Source organism: Ascaphus truei, chromosome 20, assembly GCF_040206685.1.
Source record: "Ascaphus truei isolate aAscTru1 chromosome 20, aAscTru1.hap1, whole genome shotgun sequence".
Taxonomy (NCBI): Eukaryota; Metazoa; Chordata; class Amphibia; order Anura; family Ascaphidae; genus Ascaphus; species Ascaphus truei.
This window is the reverse complement of record NC_134502.1, coordinates 9978308-9997302: the sequence shown is the minus strand read 5'-3', so window position 1 is coordinate 9997302 and position 18995 is coordinate 9978308. Positions and strand designations below refer to the sequence as shown.

The window sequence follows — 18995 nt, the reverse complement described above, 5'->3', positions numbered from 1 at the left end:
AAGTGATAAGGTAACGCTTTCACTAGATACCCAGGGTCCTGGGCTCCCCTATGTACAGCAGCAGACGCTCTCTTAGTGATTGGTAACATAGGTTTATCAGTACTATCACTTACTCACCCTCTATCTGGGTTATTTGTTGTATCAATATTCATCATCACGTTTTTGCACAATTTTTATGAATATTTTTATTTGCGCACCAGTTTGTTATTGTTATTTGATCACTCTCCCTCCTCACCTGCTGTGTTATCCTCACCCTTCCATCACTCGCCCTCCTCACATGTTGTGTTATCCTCACCCTTCTACCACTCTCCCTCCTCACGTCTTGGGTTATCTCCACCCTCCCATCACTCTCCCTCCTCACCTGTTGTGTTATCCCCACCCTCCAATCACTCTCCCTCTCCCCCGTTGTGTTATCCCCACCCTCCCATCACTGTCCCTCCTCACCTGTTGTGTTATCCTCACCCTTCTACCACTCTCCCTCCTCACGTCTTGGGTTATCTCCTCCCTCCCATCACCCTCCCTCCTCACCTGTTGTGTTATCCCTATCCTTAAATCACTCTCCCTCCTCATCTGTTGTATTATCAACACCCTCCCATCACTCTTCCTTCTAACCTGTTGTGTTATCCTCACCCTTCTACCACTCTCCCTCCTCACCTGCTGTGTTAACCCCACCCTTCCATCACTCTCCCTCCTCACCTGCTCTGTTAACCCCACCCTTCCATCACTCTCCCTCCTCACCTGCTCTGTTAACCCCACCCTCCCATCACTCTCCCTAGTCACCAGGTTTGTTATCCTCACTCTTCTACCACTCTCCCTCCTCACCTGGTTTGTTATCCCCACCCTTCTACCACTATATATCTTCACCTGTTGGGTTATGCCCACCCTCCCATCACTTTTCCTCCTCACCTGTTGTGTTATCCTCACCCTCCCATCACTCCCCCCCCCCCTCCTCACCTGTTGTGTTATCCTCAAAGCCACAGACCGAAGCAAGACACACAGCGAAGACAACAGCGATACGGTGAGACATCTGGAAAGGGAGGGAGAGAGACATCAGAGAAAGGGAGAGAGAGAGAGAGAGAGAGAGAGAGAGAGAGGAAGAGGGAGAGAGGAAGGGGGGGAGAGGGAGAAAGAGGGTGGCAGAGGTCTCTCAGTGCAATACACAGGTAGAAGAGGTTTAATCAGTGCTATGCGCAGGAAGCAGAGGTCTCCTCGGTTCTATACACATGTAGCAGAGGTTCCCTCAGTGCTATACACAGGTAGAAGAGGTTTAATCAGTGCTATACCCAGGTAGCAGAGGTCCCTTCAGCACTATATACAGGTAGCAGAGGTCCCATCAGCGCTATACACAGGTAGCAGAGGTCCCCCTCAGTGCTATACACAGATAGCAGAGATTCCCTCAGTGCTATACACAGGTAGCAGAGGTCTCTCAGTGCTATGCACATGTAGCATAGGTTCCCTGAGTGCTATACACAGGTAGAAGAGGTTTAATCAGTGCTATGCGCAGGTAGCAGAGGTCTCCTCGGTTCTATACACAGGTAGCAGAGGTTCCCTCAGTGCTATACACAGGTAGCAGAGGTCTCTCAGTGCTATACACAGGTAGAAGAGATCCCCTCAGCGCTATACACAGGTAGCAGAGGTCCCTTCAGCGCTATATACAGGTAGCAGAGGTCCCATCAGCGCTATACACAGGTAGCAGAGGTCCCCCTCAGTGCTATTCCCATGTAGCAGAGATCCCCTCGGTGCTATACACAGGTAGCAGAGGTCCCTTCAGCGCTATATACAGGTAGCAGAGGTTCCCATCAGCGCTATACACAGGTAGCAGAGGTCCAATCAGTGCTATACACAGGTAGCAGAGATCCTCTCAGTGCTATACCCAGGTAGCAGAGGTCTCCTCAGCGCTATACACAGGTAGCAGAGGTCCCTTCAGTGCTATATACAGGTAGCAGAGGTCCCATCAGCGCTATACACAGGTAGCAGAGGTCCCCCTCAGTGCTATACACAGGTAGCAGAGATTCCCTCAGTGATATACACAGGTAGCAGAGGTCCCCTCAGTGCTATATACAGAAATAAGAGGTGCCCTCAGTGCTATACACAGGTAGCAGAGGTCCCCTTCAGTGCTATACACAGGTAGCAGAGGTCCCCTCAGTGCTATACACAGGTAGCAGAGGTCTCTTCCGCGCTATACACAGGAAGTAGAGGTCCCCTCAGTGCAATACACAGGTAGCAGAGGTCCCATCAGTGCAATACACAGGTAGCAGAGGCCTCCTCCGTACTATACAAAAGGTAGCAGAGGTCTCTTCCGCGCTATACACAGGAAGTAGAGGTCCCCTCAGTGCAATACACAGGTAGCAGAGGTCCCATCAGTTCTATACACAGGTATCAGAGGTCCCCATACCGCTATACACAGGAAGCAAAGGCACCCTCAGCGCTATATACAGGTAGCAGAGGTCCCCTCAGTGCTATACACAGGAAGCAGAGGTCAGACTCAGTGCTATACACAGGTAGCAGAGATTCCCTCAGTACTATACACAGGTAGCAGAGATCCTCTCAGTACTATACACAGGTAGCAGAGGTCCCCCACAGTGCTATACACAGGTAGCAGAGGTCCCCTCCGTACTATACACAGGTAGCAGAGGTTCCCATCAGCGCTATACACAGGTAGCAGAGGTCCAATCAGTGCTATACACAGGTAGCAGAGGTCCCATCAGTGCTATACACAGGTAGCAGAGATCCTCTCAGTGCTATACCCAGGTAGCAGAGGTCTCCTCAGCGCTATACACAGGTAGCAGAGGTCCCTTCAGTGCTATATACAGGTAGCAGAGCTCCCATCAGCGCTATACACAGGTAGCAGAGGTCCCCTCCGTACTATACACAGGTAGCAGAGGTCCCCTCAGCGCTATACACAGGTAGCAGAGGTCCCCTCAGTGCTATACACAGGTAGCAGATGTCCCCTCAGTTCTATACACAGATAGTAGATGTCCCTTCAGTGTTATACACAGGTAGCAGAGGTACCCTCAGCGCTATATACAGGTAGCAGAGGACACCTCAGCGCTATACACAGGTAGCAGAGGTCCCCTCAGTGCTATACACAGGTAGCAGAGGTCCCCTCCGTACTATACACATGTAGCAGAGGTCCCCCCCGTACTATACACAGGTAGCAGAGGTCCCCCGCAGTGCTATACACAGGTAGCAGAGGTCCCCCCCGTACTATACACAGGTAGCAGAGGTCCCCCACAGTGCTATACACAGGTAGCAGAGGTTCCCTCAGTGCTATAGACAGGTAGCAGAGGTCGCCTCCGTACTATACACAGGTAGCAGAGGTTCCCTCCGTACTATACACAGGTAGCAGAGGTTCCCTCAGTGCTATACACAGTAGCAGAGGTCCCCTCAGTGCTATACACAGTAGCAGAGGTCCCCTCAGTGCTATACACAGTAGCAGAGGTCCCCTCAGCGCTATACACAGGTAGCAGAGGTCCACTCTGTACAATACACAGGTAGCAGAGGTTCCCTCCATACTATACACAGGTAGCAGAGATCCTCTCAGTGCTATACACAGGTAGCAGAGGTCCCCTCAGTGCTATACATAGGTTGCAGAGGTCCCCTCCGTACTATACACAGGTAGCAGAGGTCCCCACCGCACTATACACAGGTAGCAGAGGTCCCCTCCGTACTATACACAGGTAGCAGAGGTCCCCACCGCACTATACACAGGTAGCAGAGGTCCCCTCCGTACTATACACAGGTAGCAGAGGTCCCCCACTGTGCTATACAGAGGTAGGAGAGGTCCCCTCGGTGCTATACACAGGTAGCAGAGGTTCCCTCAGTGCTATAAACAGGTAGCAGAGGTCCCCACCGCACTATACAGAGGTAGGAGAGGTCCCCTCAGTGCTATACACAGGTAGCAGAGGTTCCCTCCGTACTATACACAGGTAGCAGAGGTTCCCTCCGTACTATACACAGGTAGCACATGTCCCCTCAGGGCTATACACAGGTAGCAGAGGTTCCCTCCGTACTATACACAGGTAGCAGAGGTCCCCTCCGTACTATACACAGGTAGCAGAGGTTCCCTCGGAACTATACACAGGTAGCAGAGGTTCCCTCAGTGCTATACACAGGTAGCAAAGGTCCCACCAGCACTATACACAGGTAGCAAAGGTCCCCCCAGCACTATACACAGGTAGCAGAGGTCCCTTCAGCGCTATACACAGGTAGCAGAGGTCCCCCAGGGTGCTATACACAGGTAGCCGAGATCCTCTCAGTGCTATACAGAGGTAGCAGAGATCCTCTCAGTGCTATACAGAGGTAGCAGATGTCCCCCCCAGTGCAATACACAGGTAGCAGAGGTGCCCTCAGCGCAATACACAGGTAGCAGAGGTCCCCTCAGTACTATACACAGGAAGCAGAGGTTCCCTCCGTACTATACACAGGTAGCAGAGGTCCCCTCAGGGCTAAATACAGAAATAAGAGGTGCCCTCAGTGCTATACACAGGTAGCAAAGGTCCCCCCAGCACTATACACAGGTAGCAGAGGTCCCTTCAGCGCTATACACAGGTAGCAGAGGTCCTGCTCAGTGCTATACACAGGTAGCAGAGGTCCCTTCAGCACTATACACAGGTAGCAGAGGTCCACTCCGTACTATACACAGGTAGCAGAGGTCCACTCCGTACTATACACAGGTAGCAGAGGTCCCCCACTGTGCTATACAGAGGTAGCAGAGGTCCCCCGCAGTGCTATACACAGGTAGCAGAGGTTCCCTCAGTTTTATAAACAGGTAGCAGAGGTCCCCTCCGTACTATACACAGGTAGCAAAGGTCTCCTCCGTACTATACACAGATAGCAGAGGTCCACTCCGTACTATACACAGGTAGCAGAGGTCCACTCCGTACTATACACAGGTAGCAGAGGTCCCCCACTGTGCTATACAGAGGTAGCAGAGGTCCCCCGCAGTGCTATACACAGGTAGCAGAGGTTCCCTCAGTTTTATAAACAGGTAGCAGAGGTCCCCTCCGTACTATACACAGGTAGCAAAGGTCTCCTCCGTACTATACACAGATAGCAGAGGTCCCCTCCGTACTATACACAGATAGCAGAGGTCCCCTCCGTACTATACACAGATAGCAGAGGTCTCCTCCGTACTATACACAGATAGCAGAGGTCCCCTCCGTACTATACACAGATAGCTGAGCTCCCCTCCGTACTATACCCAGGTAGCAGACGTCCCCTCAGTACTATACAGAGGTAGCAGAGGTCCCCTCCGTACTATACACAGGTAGCAGAGGTTCCCTCCGTACTATACACAGGAAGCAGACGTCCCCTCAGTACTATACAGAGGTAGCAGGTCCCCTCCGTACTATACACAGGTAGCAGACGTCCCCACAGTGCTATACACAGGTAGCAGAGGTCCCCTCCGTACTATACACAGATAGCAGAGGTTGCCTCCGTACTATACACAGGTAGCAGAGGTTGCCTCTGTACTATACACAGGTAGCAGAGGTCCCCTCCGTACTATACACAGGTAGCAGAGGCCCACTCCGTACTATACACAGGTAGCAAAGGTCCACTCCGTACTGTACACAGATAGCAGAGGTCCCCTCAGTGCTATACACAGGTAGCAGAGGTCCCCTCCGTACTATACACAGATAGCAGAGGTCCCCTCAGTGCTATACACAGGTAGCAGAGATCCCCTCCGTACTATACACAGATAGCAGAGCTCCCCTCCGTACTATACACAGGTAGCAGACGTCCCCTCAGTACTATACAGAGGTAGCAGAGGTCCACTCCGTACTATACACAGGTAGCAGAGGTTCCCTCCGTACTATACACAGGAAGCAGAGGTCCCCTCAGTACTATACAGAGGTAGCAGGTCCCCTCCGTACTATACACAGGTCGCAGAAGTCCCCCACAGTACTATACAGAGGTAGCAGAGGTCCACTCCGTACTATACACAGGTAGCAGAGGTTCCCTCCGTACTATACACAGGAAGCAGAGGTCCCCTCAGTACTATACAGAGGTAGCAGGTCCCCTCCGTACTATACACAGGTCGCAGAAGTCCCCCACAGTGCTATACACAGGTAGCAGAGGTCTCCTCCGTACTATACACAGGTAGCAGAGGGCCCCCCCGTACAATACAAAGGTATCTGAGGTCCCCTCCGTACTATACACAGGTAGCAAATGTCCCCTCCGTACTATACACAGGTAGCAAATGTCCCTTCAGTGAAATACACAGGTAGCAGAGGTCTCCCACAGTGCTATACACAGGTAGCAGAGGTCCCCCACAGTGCTATACACAGGTAGCAGAGGTCCCCCACAGTGCTATACACAGGTAGCAGAGGCCCCCTCAGCCCTATGCACAGGTAGCAGAGGCCCCCTCCGTACTATACACAGGTAGCAGAGGCCCCCTCCGTACAATACAAAGGTATCAGAGGTCCCCTCCGTACTATACACAGGTAGCAAATGTCCCCTCGGTGCTATACACAGGTAGCAGAGGTCCCCTCAGCACTATGCACAGGTAGCAAAGGTCCCCCACAGTGCTATACACAGGTAGCAGAGGTCCCCTCAGTGCTATACACAGGTAGCAGAGGTCTCCCACAGTGCTATACACAGGTAGCAGAGGTTCCCTCCGTACTATACACAGGTAGCAGAGGTCCCCCCCGTACTATACACAGGTAGCAGAGGTCCCCCTCCGTGCTATACACAGGTAGCAGAGGTCCCCTCAGTGCTATACACAGGTAGCAGAGGTTCCCTCAGTACTATGCACAGGTAGCAGATGTCCCCTCAGCGCTATACACAGGTAGCAGATGTCCCTTCAGTGCTATACACAGGTAGCAGAGGTCACCTCCGTACTATTCACAGGTAGCAGAGGCCCCCTCCGTACTATACACAGGTAGCAGAGGTCCCCTCCGTACTATACACAGGTAGCAGACGTCCCCTCAGTACTATACACAGGTAGCAGAGGTCCCTTCAGCGCTATACACAGGTAGCAGAGATCCTCTCAGTGCTATACACAGGTAGCAAACGTCCCCACAGGTGCTATACACAGGTAGCAGAGGTCCCTTCAGCGCTATACACAGGTAGCAGAAGCCCCCTCAGTGCTATACACAGGTAGCTGAGGTCTCCTTCGTACTATACACAGGGAGCAGAGGTACCCTTCGTACTATACACAGGTAGCAAATGTCCCCTCAGTGATATACACAGGTAGCAGAGGCCCCCTCAGTGCTATACACAGGTAGCAGAGATCCCTTCAGCGCTATACACAGGTAGCAGAGGTCCTGCTCAGTAATATACACAGGTAGCAGAGGCCCCCTCCGTACAATACAAAGGTAGCAGAGGTCCCCTTCGTACTATACACAGGGAGCAGAGGTCCCCTTCGTACTATACACAGGTAGCAAATGTCCCCTCCGTACTATACAAAGGTAGCAGAGGTTCCCTCCGTACTATACACAGGTAGCAGAGATCCTCTGAGTGATATACACAGGTAGCAGACGTCCCCACATGTGCTATACACAGGTAGCAGAGGTCCCCCTCAGCACTATACACAGGTAGCAGAGGTCCACTCCGTACTATACACAGGTAGCAGAGGTCCCCTCAGTATTAAACACAGGTAGCAGATGTCCCCTCAGTGCTATACACAGGTAGCAGAGGTCCCCTCAGTACTATACACAGGTAGCAGATGTCCATTCAGTGCTATACACAGGCAGTAGAGGTCACCTCAGTGCTATACACAGGTAGCAGAGGTCACCTCAGTGCTATACACAGGTAGCAGAGGTCCCCTCCGTACTATACACAGATAGCAGAGCTCCCCTCCGTACTATACACAGATAGCAGAGCTCCCCTCCGTACTATTCACAGATAGCAGAGGTCCCCTCAGTGCTATACACAGGAAGCAGAGGTCCTCTCAGTGCTATACACAGGTAGCAGACGTCCCCACAGGTGCTATACACAGGTAGCAGAGATCCTCTCAGCGCTATACACAGGTAGCAGACGTCCCCACAGGTGCTATACACAGGTAGCAGAGATCCTCTCAGTGCTATACACAGGTAGCAGACGTCCCCTCAGTGCTATACACAGGTAGCAGATGTCCCTTCAGTGCTATACACAGGTAGCAGAGGTCCCCTCCGTACTATACACAGGTAGCAGAGATCCCCCCCGTACTATACACAGATAGCAGAGCTCCCATCCGTACTATACACAGATAGCAGAGGTCCACTCCGTACTATACACAGATAGCAGAGGTCCACTCCGTACTATACACAGGTAGCAGAGATCCTCTCAGTGATATACACAGGTAGCAGACGTCCCCACATGTGCTATACACAGGTAGCAGAGGTCCCCCTCAGCACTATACACAGGTAGCAGAGGTCCCCTCAGTACTATACACAGGTAGCAGAGGTCCACTCCGTACTATACACAGGTAGCAGAGGTCCCCTCAGTATTAAACACAGGTAGCAGATGTCCCCTCAGTGCTATACACAGGTAGCAGAGGTCCACTCCGTACTATACACAGGTAGCAGAGGTCCACTCCGTACTATACACAGGTAGCAGAGGTCCCCTCAGTACTATACACAGGTAGCAGATGTCCATTCAGTGCTATACACAGGCAGTAGAGGTCACCTCGGTGCTATACACAGGTAGCAGAGGTCACCTCAGTGCTATACACAGATAGCAGAGCTCCCCTCCGTACTATACACAGATAGCAGAGGTCCCCTCCGTACTATACACAGATAGCAGAGCTCCCCTCCGTACTATACACAGGAAGCAGAGGTCCCCTCTGTACTATACACAGGTAGCAGAGGTTCCCTCCGTACTATACACAGGTAGCAGAGGTTCCCTCCGTACTATACACAGGTAACAGATGTCCCCTCAGTGCTATACACAGGTAGCAGACGTCCCCACAGGTGCTATACACAGGAAGCAGAGATCCTCTCAGTGCTATACACAGGTAGCAGATGTCCCCACAGGTGCTATACACAGGTAGCAGAGGTCCCCCACAGTGCTATACACAGGTAGCAGAGGTCCCCCACATTGCTATACAGAGGTAGCAGATGTCCCCCCCCAGTGCTAGGCACAGGTAGCAGAGGTCCCCTCCGTACTATACACAGGTAGCAGAGGTCCACTCCGTACTATACACAGGTAGCAGAGGTCCCCCACTGTGCTATACAGAGGTAGCAGAGGTCCCCCGCAGTGCTATACACAGGTAGCAGAGGTTCCCTCAGTTTTATAAACAGGTAGCAGAGGTCCCCTCCGTACTATACACAGGTAGCAAAGGTCTCCTCCGTACTATACACAGATAGCAGAGGTCCCCTCCGTACTATACACAGATAGCAGAGGTCCCCTCCGTACTATACACAGATAGCAGAGGTCTCCTCCGTACTATACACAGATAGCAGAGGTCCCCTCCGTACTATACACAGATAGCTGAGCTCCCCTCCGTACTATACCCAGGTAGCAGACGTCCCCTCAGTACTATACAGAGGTAGCAGAGGTCCCCTCCGTACTATACACAGGTAGCAGAGGTTCCCTCCGTACTATACACAGGAAGCAGACGTCCCCTCAGTACTATACAGAGGTAGCAGGTCCCCTCCGTACTATACACAGGTAGCAGACGTCCCCACAGTGCTATACACAGGTAGCAGAGGTCCCCTCCGTACTATACACAGATAGCAGAGGTTGCCTCCGTACTATACACAGGTAGCAGAGGTTGCCTCTGTACTATACACAGGTAGCAGAGGTCCCCTCCGTACTATACACAGGTAGCAGAGGCCCACTCCGTACTATACACAGGTAGCAAAGGTCCACTCCGTACTGTACACAGATAGCAGAGGTCCCCTCAGTGCTATACACAGGTAGCAGAGGTCCCCTCCGTACTATACACAGATAGCAGAGGTCCCCTCAGTGCTATACACAGGTAGCAGAGATCCCCTCCGTACTATACACAGATAGCAGAGCTCCCCTCCGTACTATACACAGGTAGCAGACGTCCCCTCAGTACTATACAGAGGTAGCAGAGGTCCACTCCGTACTATACACAGGTAGCAGAGGTTCCCTCCGTACTATACACAGGAAGCAGAGGTCCCCTCAGTACTATACAGAGGTAGCAGGTCCCCTCCGTACTATACACAGGTCGCAGAAGTCCCCCACAGTGCTATACAGAGGTAGCAGAGGTCCCCTCCGTACTATACACAGGTAGCAAACGTCCCCACAGGTGCAAAACACAGGTAGCAGAGGTCTCCTCCGTACTATACACAGGTAGCAGAGGGCCCCCCCGTACAATACAAAGGTATCTGAGGTCCCCTCCGTACTATACACAGGTAGCAAATGTCCCCTCCGTACTATACACAGGTAGCAAATGTCCCTTCAGTGAAATACACAGGTAGCAGAGGTCTCCCACAGTGCTATACACAGGTAGCAGAGGTCCCCCACAGTGCTATACACAGGTAGCAGAGGTCCCCCACAGTGCTATACACAGGTAGCAGAGGCCCCCTCAGCCCTATGCACAGGTAGCAGAGGCCCCCTCCGTACTATACACAGGTAGCAGAGGCCCCCTCCGTACAATACAAAGGTATCAGAGGTCCCCTCCGTACTATACACAGGTAGCAAATGTCCCCTCGGTGCTATACACAGGTAGCAGAGGTCCCCTCAGCACTATGCACAGGTAGCAAAGGTCCCCCACAGTGCTATACACAGGTAGCAGAGGTCCCCTCAGTGCTATACACAGGTAGCAGAGGTCTCCCACAGTGCTATACACAGGTAGCAGAGGTTCCCTCCGTACTATACACAGGTAGCAGAGGTCCCCCCCGTACTATACACAGGTAGCAGAGGTCCCCCTCCGTGCTATACACAGGTAGCAGAGGTCCCCTCAGTGCTATACACAGGTAGCAGAGGTTCCCTCAGTACTATGCACAGGTAGCAGATGTCCCCTCAGCGCTATACACAGGTAGCAGATGTCCCTTCAGTGCTATACACAGGTAGCAGAGGTCACCTCCGTACTATTCACAGGTAGCAGAGGCCCCCTCCGTACTATACACAGGTAGCAGAGGTCCCCTCCGTACTATACACAGGTAGCAGACGTCCCCTCAGTACTATACACAGGTAGCAGAGGTCCCTTCAGCGCTATACACAGGTAGCAGAGATCCTCTCAGTGCTATACACAGGTAGCAAACGTCCCCACAGGTGCTATACACAGGTAGCAGAGGTCCCTTCAGCGCTATACACAGGTAGCAGAAGCCCCCTCAGTGCTATACACAGGTAGCTGAGGTCTCCTTCGTACTATACACAGGGAGCAGAGGTACCCTTCGTACTATACACAGGTAGCAAATGTCCCCTCAGTGATATACACAGGTAGCAGAGGCCCCCTCCGTACTATACACAGGTAGCAGAGATCCCTTCAGCGCTATACACAGGTAGCAGAGGTCCTGCTCAGTAATATACACAGGTAGCAGAGGCCCCCTCCGTACAATACAAAGGTAGCAGAGGTCCCCTTCGTACTATACACAGGGAGCAGAGGTCCCCTTCGTACTATACACAGGTAGCAAATGTCCCCTCCGTACTATACAAAGGTAGCAGAGGTTCCCTCCGTACTATACACAGGTAGCAGAGATCCTCTGAGTGATATACACAGGTAGCAGACGTCCCCACATGTGCTATACACAGGTAGCAGAGGTCCCCCTCAGCACTATACACAGGTAGCAGAGGTCCACTCCGTACTATACACAGGTAGCAGAGGTCCCCTCAGTATTAAACACAGGTAGCAGATGTCCCCTCAGTGCTATACACAGGTAGCAGAGGTCCCCTCAGTACTATACACAGGTAGCAGATGTCCATTCAGTGCTATACACAGGCAGTAGAGGTCACCTCAGTGCTATACACAGGTAGCAGAGGTCACCTCAGTGCTATACACAGGTAGCAGAGGTCCCCTCCGTACTATACACAGATAGCAGAGCTCCCCTCCGTACTATACACAGATAGCAGAGCTCCCCTCCGTACTATTCACAGATAGCAGAGGTCCCCTCAGTGCTATACACAGGAAGCAGAGGTCCTCTCAGTGCTATACACAGGTAGCAGACGTCCCCACAGGTGCTATACACAGGTAGCAGAGATCCTCTCAGCGCTATACACAGGTAGCAGACGTCCCCACAGGTGCTATACACAGGTAGCAGAGATCCTCTCAGTGCTATACACAGGTAGCAGACGTCCCCTCAGTGCTATACACAGGTAGCAGATGTCCCTTCAGTGCTATACACAGGTAGCAGAGGTCCCCTCCGTACTATACACAGGTAGCAGAGATCCCCCCCGTACTATACACAGATAGCAGAGCTCCCATCCGTACTATACACAGATAGCAGAGGTCCACTCCGTACTATACACAGATAGCAGAGGTCCACTCCGTACTATACACAGGTAGCAGAGATCCTCTCAGTGATATACACAGGTAGCAGACGTCCCCACATGTGCTATACACAGGTAGCAGAGGTCCCCCTCAGCACTATACACAGGTAGCAGAGGTCCCCTCAGTACTATACACAGGTAGCAGAGGTCCACTCCGTACTATACACAGGTAGCAGAGGTCCCCTCAGTATTAAACACAGGTAGCAGATGTCCCCTCAGTGCTATACACAGGTAGCAGAGGTCCACTCCGTACTATACACAGGTAGCAGAGGTCCACTCCGTACTATACACAGGTAGCAGAGGTCCCCTCAGTACTATACACAGGTAGCAGATGTCCATTCAGTGCTATACACAGGCAGTAGAGGTCACCTCGGTGCTATACACAGGTAGCAGAGGTCACCTCAGTGCTATACACAGATAGCAGAGCTCCCCTCCGTACTATACACAGATAGCAGAGGTCCCCTCCGTACTATACACAGATAGCAGAGCTCCCCTCCGTACTATACACAGGAAGCAGAGGTCCCCTCTGTACTATACACAGGTAGCAGAGGTTCCCTCCGTACTATACACAGGTAGCAGAGGTTCCCTCCGTACTATACACAGGTAACAGATGTCCCCTCAGTGCTATACACAGGTAGCAGACGTCCCCACAGGTGCTATACACAGGAAGCAGAGATCCTCTCAGTGCTATACACAGGTAGCAGATGTCCCCACAGGTGCTATACACAGGTAGCAGAGGTCCCCCACAGTGCTATACACAGGTAGCAGAGGTCCCCCACATTGCTATACAGAGGTAGCAGATGTCCCCCCCCAGTGCTAGGCACAGGTAGCAGAGGTCCCCTCCGTACTATACACAGGGAGCAGAGGTCCCCTCCGTACAATACAAAGGTAGCAGAGGTTCCCTCCGTACTATACACAGGTAGCAGAGATCCTCTCAGTGCTATACACAGGTAGCAGAGGTCCCCCTCAGCACTATACACAGGTAGTAGAGGCCCCCTCAGCGCTATACACAGGTAGCAGAGGTCCACTCCGTACTATACACAGGTAGCAGAGGTCCCCCCCGTACTATACACAGATAGCAGAGGTCCACTCCGTACTATACACAGATAGCAGAGGCCCCCTCCGTACTATTCACAGGTAGCAGAGGCCCCCTGTACTATACACAGGTAGCAGAGGTCCCCTCCGTACTATACACAGGTAGCAGAGGTCCCTTCAGCGCTATACACAGGTAGCAGAGGTCCTGCTCAGTGATATACACAGGTAGCAGAGGTCACCTCCGTACAATACAAAGGTAGCAGAGATCCTCTCAGTGATATACACAGGTAGCAGACGTCCCCACAGGTGCTATACACAGGTAGCAGAGGTCCCCCTCAGCACTATACACAGGTAGCAGAGGTCCCCCTCAGCACTATGCACAGGTAGCAGATGTCCATTCAGTGCTATACACAGGTAGCAGAGGTCACCTCAGTGCTATACACAGGTAGCAGAGGTCCACTCCGTACTATACACAGATAACAGAGGTTCCCTCCGTACTATACACAGGTAGCAGATGTCCCCTCAGTGCTATACACAGGTAGCAGATGTCCCCTCAGTGCTATACACAGGAAGCAGAGATCCTCTCAGTGCTATACACAGGTAGCAGACGTCCCCACAGGTGCTATACACAGGTAGCAGATGTTCCCTCAGAGCTATGAACAGGTAGCAGGGGTCCCTTCAGCGCTATACACAGGTAGCAGAGGCCCCCTCCGTACTATACACAGGTAGCAGAGGCCCCCTCCGTACAATACAAAGGTAGCAGAGCCCCCCTTCGTACAATACAAAGGTAGCAGAGGTCCCCTCCGTACTATACACAGGTAGCAGAGGCCCCCTCCGTACAATACAAAGGTAGCAGAGCCCCCCTTCGTACAATACAAAGGTAGCAGAGGTCCCCTCCGTACTATACACAGGGAGCAGAGGTACCCTCCGTACTATACACAGGTAGCAAATGTCCCCTCAGTGCTATACACAGGTAGCAGAGGTCCCTTCAGTGCTATGCACGGGTAGCAGAGGTGCCTTCAGTGCTATACACAAGTAGCAAATGTCCCTTCAGCGCTATACACAGGTAGCAGGTCCCCCACAGTGCTATACACAGGTAGCAGAGGTCCCCCACAGTGCTATACACAGGTCACAAAGGTCCTCTCAGCGCTATACACAGGTAGCAGAGATCCTCTCAGTGCTATACACAGGTAGCAAACGTCCCCACAGGTGCTATAGGTAGCAGGTACGCCCACAGTGCTATACACAGGTAGCAAAGGTCCCCTCAGCACTATACACAGGTAGCAGAGGTCCCCCACAGTACTATACACAGGTAGCAAAGGTCCCATCAGCACTATACACAGGTAGCAGAGGTCCCCCACAGTACTATACACAGGTAGCAAAGGTCCCATCAGCACTATACACAGGTAGCAGAGGTCTCCCACAGTGCTATACACAGGAAGCAAAGGTCCCCTCAGCACTATACACAGGTAGCAGAGGTCCCCCACAGTACTATACACAGGTAGCAGAGGTTCCCGTCAGCGCTATGCACAGGTTGCAAAGGTCCCCTCAGCGCTATACACAGGTAGCAGAAGTCCCCTCAGCGCTATGCACAGGTAGCAGAGGTCCCCTCAGTACTATACACAGGTAGCAGAGGTCCCCTCAGTGCTATACACAGGTAGCAGAGGTCCCATCAGTGCTATACACAGGTAGCAGAGATCCCCTTAGTGCTATACACAGGAAGCAGAGGTCCCCTCAGTACTATACACAGGTAGCAGAGGTCCCCTCAGTACTATACACAGGAAGCAGAGGTCCCCTCCGTACTATAAACAGGAAGCAGAGGTCCCCTCAGTACTATACACAGGTAACAGAGGTCCCCTCAGTGCTATGCACAGACAGCAGAGGTCCCCTCCGTACTATACACAGGTAGCAGAGGTCCCCTCTGTACTATACACAGATAGCAGAGGTCCCCTCCGTACAATACACAGATAGCAGAGGTCCACTCCGTACTATACACAGATAACAGAGGTCCCCTCTGTACTATACACAGGTAGCAGAGGTCCCCTCCGTACTATACACAGGTAGCAAACGTCCCCACAGGTGCTATACACAGGTAGCAGATGTCCCCTCAGTGCTATACACAGGTAACAGATGTCCCCTCAGTGATATACACAGGTAGCAGATGTCCCCTCAGTGCTATACACAGGTAACAGATGTCCCCTCAGTGCTATACACAGGAAGCAGAGATCCTCTCAGCGCTATACACAGGTAGCAAACGTCCCCACAGGTGCTATACAGAGGTAGCAGAGGTCTCCCACAGTGCTATACACAGGTAGCAGAGGTCCCCCACATTGCTATACAGAGGTAGCAGAGGTCCCCTCCGTACTATACACAGGTAGCAGAGGTCTCCCACAGTGCTATACACAGGTAGCAGAGGTCTCCCACAGTGCTATACACAGGTAGCAGAGGTCCCCCCCAGTGCTATACACAGATAACAGAGGTCCCCTCCGTACTATACACAGGTAGCAGAGGTCCCCTCCGTACTATACAAAGGTAGCAGAGGTTCCCTCCGTACTATACACAGGTAGCAGAGGTCCTCTCAGTGCTATACACAGGTAGCAGAGGTCCCCACAGGTGCTATACACAGGTAGCAGAGGTCCCCTCAGCACTATACACAGGTAGCAGAGGTCCCCTCAGCGCTATGCACAGGTAGCAGAGGTCCACTCCGTACTATACACAGGTAGCAGAGGTTCCCATCCGTACTATACACAGGTAGCAGAGGTCCCCTCCGTACTATACACAGATAGCAGAGGCCCCCTCCATACTCTTCACAGGTAGTAGAGGTCCCCTCCGTACTATACACAGGTAGCAGAGGTCCCCTCCGTACTATACACAGGTAGCAGAGGTCCCTTCAGCGCTATACACAGGTAGCAGAGGTCCCTTCAGCGCTATACACAGGTAGCAGAGGTCCTGCTCAGTGATATACACAGGTAGCAGAGGTCCCCTTCGTACTATACACAGGGAGCAGAGGTACCCTTCGTACTATACAAAGGTAGCAAATGTCCCCTCAGTGATATACACAGGTAGCAGATGTCCCCTCAGTGCTATACACAGGTAACAGAGGTCCCCTCCGTACTATACACAGGTAGCAGAGGTCACCTCCGTACTATACAAAGGTAGCAGAGGTTCCCTCCGTACTATACACAGGTAGCAGAGATCCTCTCAGTGCTATACACAGGTAGCAGACGTCCCCACAGGTGCTATACAGAGGTAGCAGAGGTCCCCTCCGTACTATACACAGGTAGCAGAGGTCTCCCACAGTGCTATACACAGGTAGCAGAGGTCTCCCACAGTGCTATACACAGGTAGCAGAGGTCCCCCCCAGTGCTATACACAGATAACAGAGGTCCCCTCCGTACTATACACAGGTAGCAGAGGTCCCCTCCGTACTATACAAAGGTAGCAGAGGTTCCCTCCGTACTATACACAGGTAGCAGAGGTCCTCTCAGTGCTATACACAGGTAGCAGAGGTCCCCACAGGTGCTATACACAGGTAGCAGAGGTCCCCTCAGCACTATACACAGGTAGCAGAGGTCCCCTCAGCGCTATGCACAGGTAGCAGAGGTCCACTCCGTACTATACACAGGTAGCAGAGGTTCCCATCCGTACTATACACAGGTAGCAGAGGTCCCCTCCGTACTATACACAGATAGCAGAGGCCCCCTCCATACTCTTCACAGGTAGTAGAGGTCCCCTCCGTACTATACACAGGTAGCAGAGGTCCCCTCCGTACTATACACAGGTAGCAGAGGTCCCTTCAGCGCTATACACAGGTAGCAGAGATCCCTTCAGCGCTATACACAGGTAGCAGAGGTCCTGCTCAGTGATATACACAGGTAGCAGAGGTCCCCTTCGTACTATACACAGGGAGCAGAGGTACCCTTCGTACTATACAAAGGTAGCAAATGTCCCCTCAGTGATATACACAGGTAGCAGATGTCCCCTCAGTGCTATACACAGGTAACAGAGGTCCCCTCCGTACTATACACAGGTAGCAGAGGTCACCTCCGTACTATACAAAGGTAGCAGAGGTTCCCTCCGTACTATACACAGGTAGCAGAGATCCTCTCAGTGCTATACACAGGTAGCAGACGTCCCCACAGGTGCTATACAGAGGTAGCAGAGGTCCCCCTCAGCACTATGCACAGGTAGCAAAGGTCACCTCCGTACTATACACAGGTAGCAAATGTCCCCTCAGTGCTATACACAGGTAGCAGAGGTCCCTTCAGTGCTAAACACAGGTAGCAGATGTTCCCTCAGTGCTATACACAGGTAGCAGAGGTCCCCCACAGTGCTATACACAGGTAGCAGAGGCCCCCTCCGTACAATACAAAGGTATCAGAGGTCCCCTCCGTACTATACACAGGTAGCAAATGTCCCCTCAGTACTATACACAGGTAGCAGAGGTCTCTTCAGTGCTATACACAGGTAGCAGAGGTCACCTCAGTGCTATATACAGAAATAAGAGGTGCCTTCAGTGCTATACACAAGTAGCAAAGGTCCCCTCAGCGCTATACACAGGTAGCAGTGATCCTCTCAGTGCTATACACAGGTAGCAAACGTCCCCACAGTGCTATACACAGGTAGCAGAGGTCCCCCACAGTGCTATACACAGGTAGCAGAGGTCCCCCACAGTGCTATACACAGGTAGCAGAGGTCCCCCACAGTGCTATGCACAGGTAGCAAAGGTCCCCTCAGCACTATACACAGGTGGCAGAGGTCCCCCACAGTGCTATACACAGGTAGCAAAGGTCCCCTCAGCACTATACACAGGTAGCAGAGGTCCTGCTCAGTGCTATACACAGGTAGCAAAGGTCCCCTCAGTACTATACACAGGTAGCAGAGGTCCCCCACAGAGCTATACACAGGTAGCAGAGGTCCACTCCGTACTATACACAGGTAGCAGAGGTCCCCTCAGTGCTATACACAGGAAGCAGAGGTCCCCTCAGTGCTATACACAGGTAGCAGATGTCCATTCAGTGCTATACACAGGCAGTAGAGGTCCCCTCAGTGCTATACACAGGTAGCAGAGGTCCCCTCAGCGCTATACACAGGTAGCAGAGGTCCCCTCAGCGCAATACACAGGTAGCAGAGATCCCCTCAGTACTATACACAGGTAGCAGAGATCCCCTCCGTACAATACACAGGTAGCAGAGGTCCCCTCAGCGCTATACACAGGTAGCAGAGGTCCCCTCATTGCTATACCCAGGTAGCAGAGGTCCCCTCAGCGCTATACACAGGTAGCAGAGGTCCCCTCAGTACTATACACAGGTAGCAGAGGTCCCCTCAGCGCTATACACAGGTAGCAGAGGTCCCCTCAGCGCTATACACAGGTAGCAGAGGTCCCCTCAGTGCTATACCCAGGTAGCAGAGGTCCCCTCAGTGCTATACACAGGTAGCAGAGGTCCCCTCAGTACTAAACACAGGTAGCAGAGGTCCCCTCAGTACTATACACAGGTAGCAGAGGTCCCCTCAGTACTATACACAGGTTGCAGATTGTGTTACTATATATATATTGTGTTATATATAGTTATAAC

The 18995-nt window shown here is 52.3% G+C and overlaps 1 protein-coding gene across 7 annotated transcripts in view; it reads right to left on the bottom strand.

Moving 5' to 3' along the window:
- Positions 1 to 18995, bottom strand: part of GABBR1 (gamma-aminobutyric acid type B receptor subunit 1) — a 136298-nt gene that overhangs the window by 109028 nt on the left and 8275 nt on the right. For all 7 annotated transcript variants that reach the window (XM_075577994.1, XM_075577988.1, XM_075577990.1 and 4 more), the window contains one exon: positions 955 to 1027. In XM_075577994.1, coding sequence (XP_075434109.1) covers positions 955 to 1027 — 73 coding nt within the window. The remainder of the gene's footprint in view (positions 1 to 954; positions 1028 to 18995) is intronic.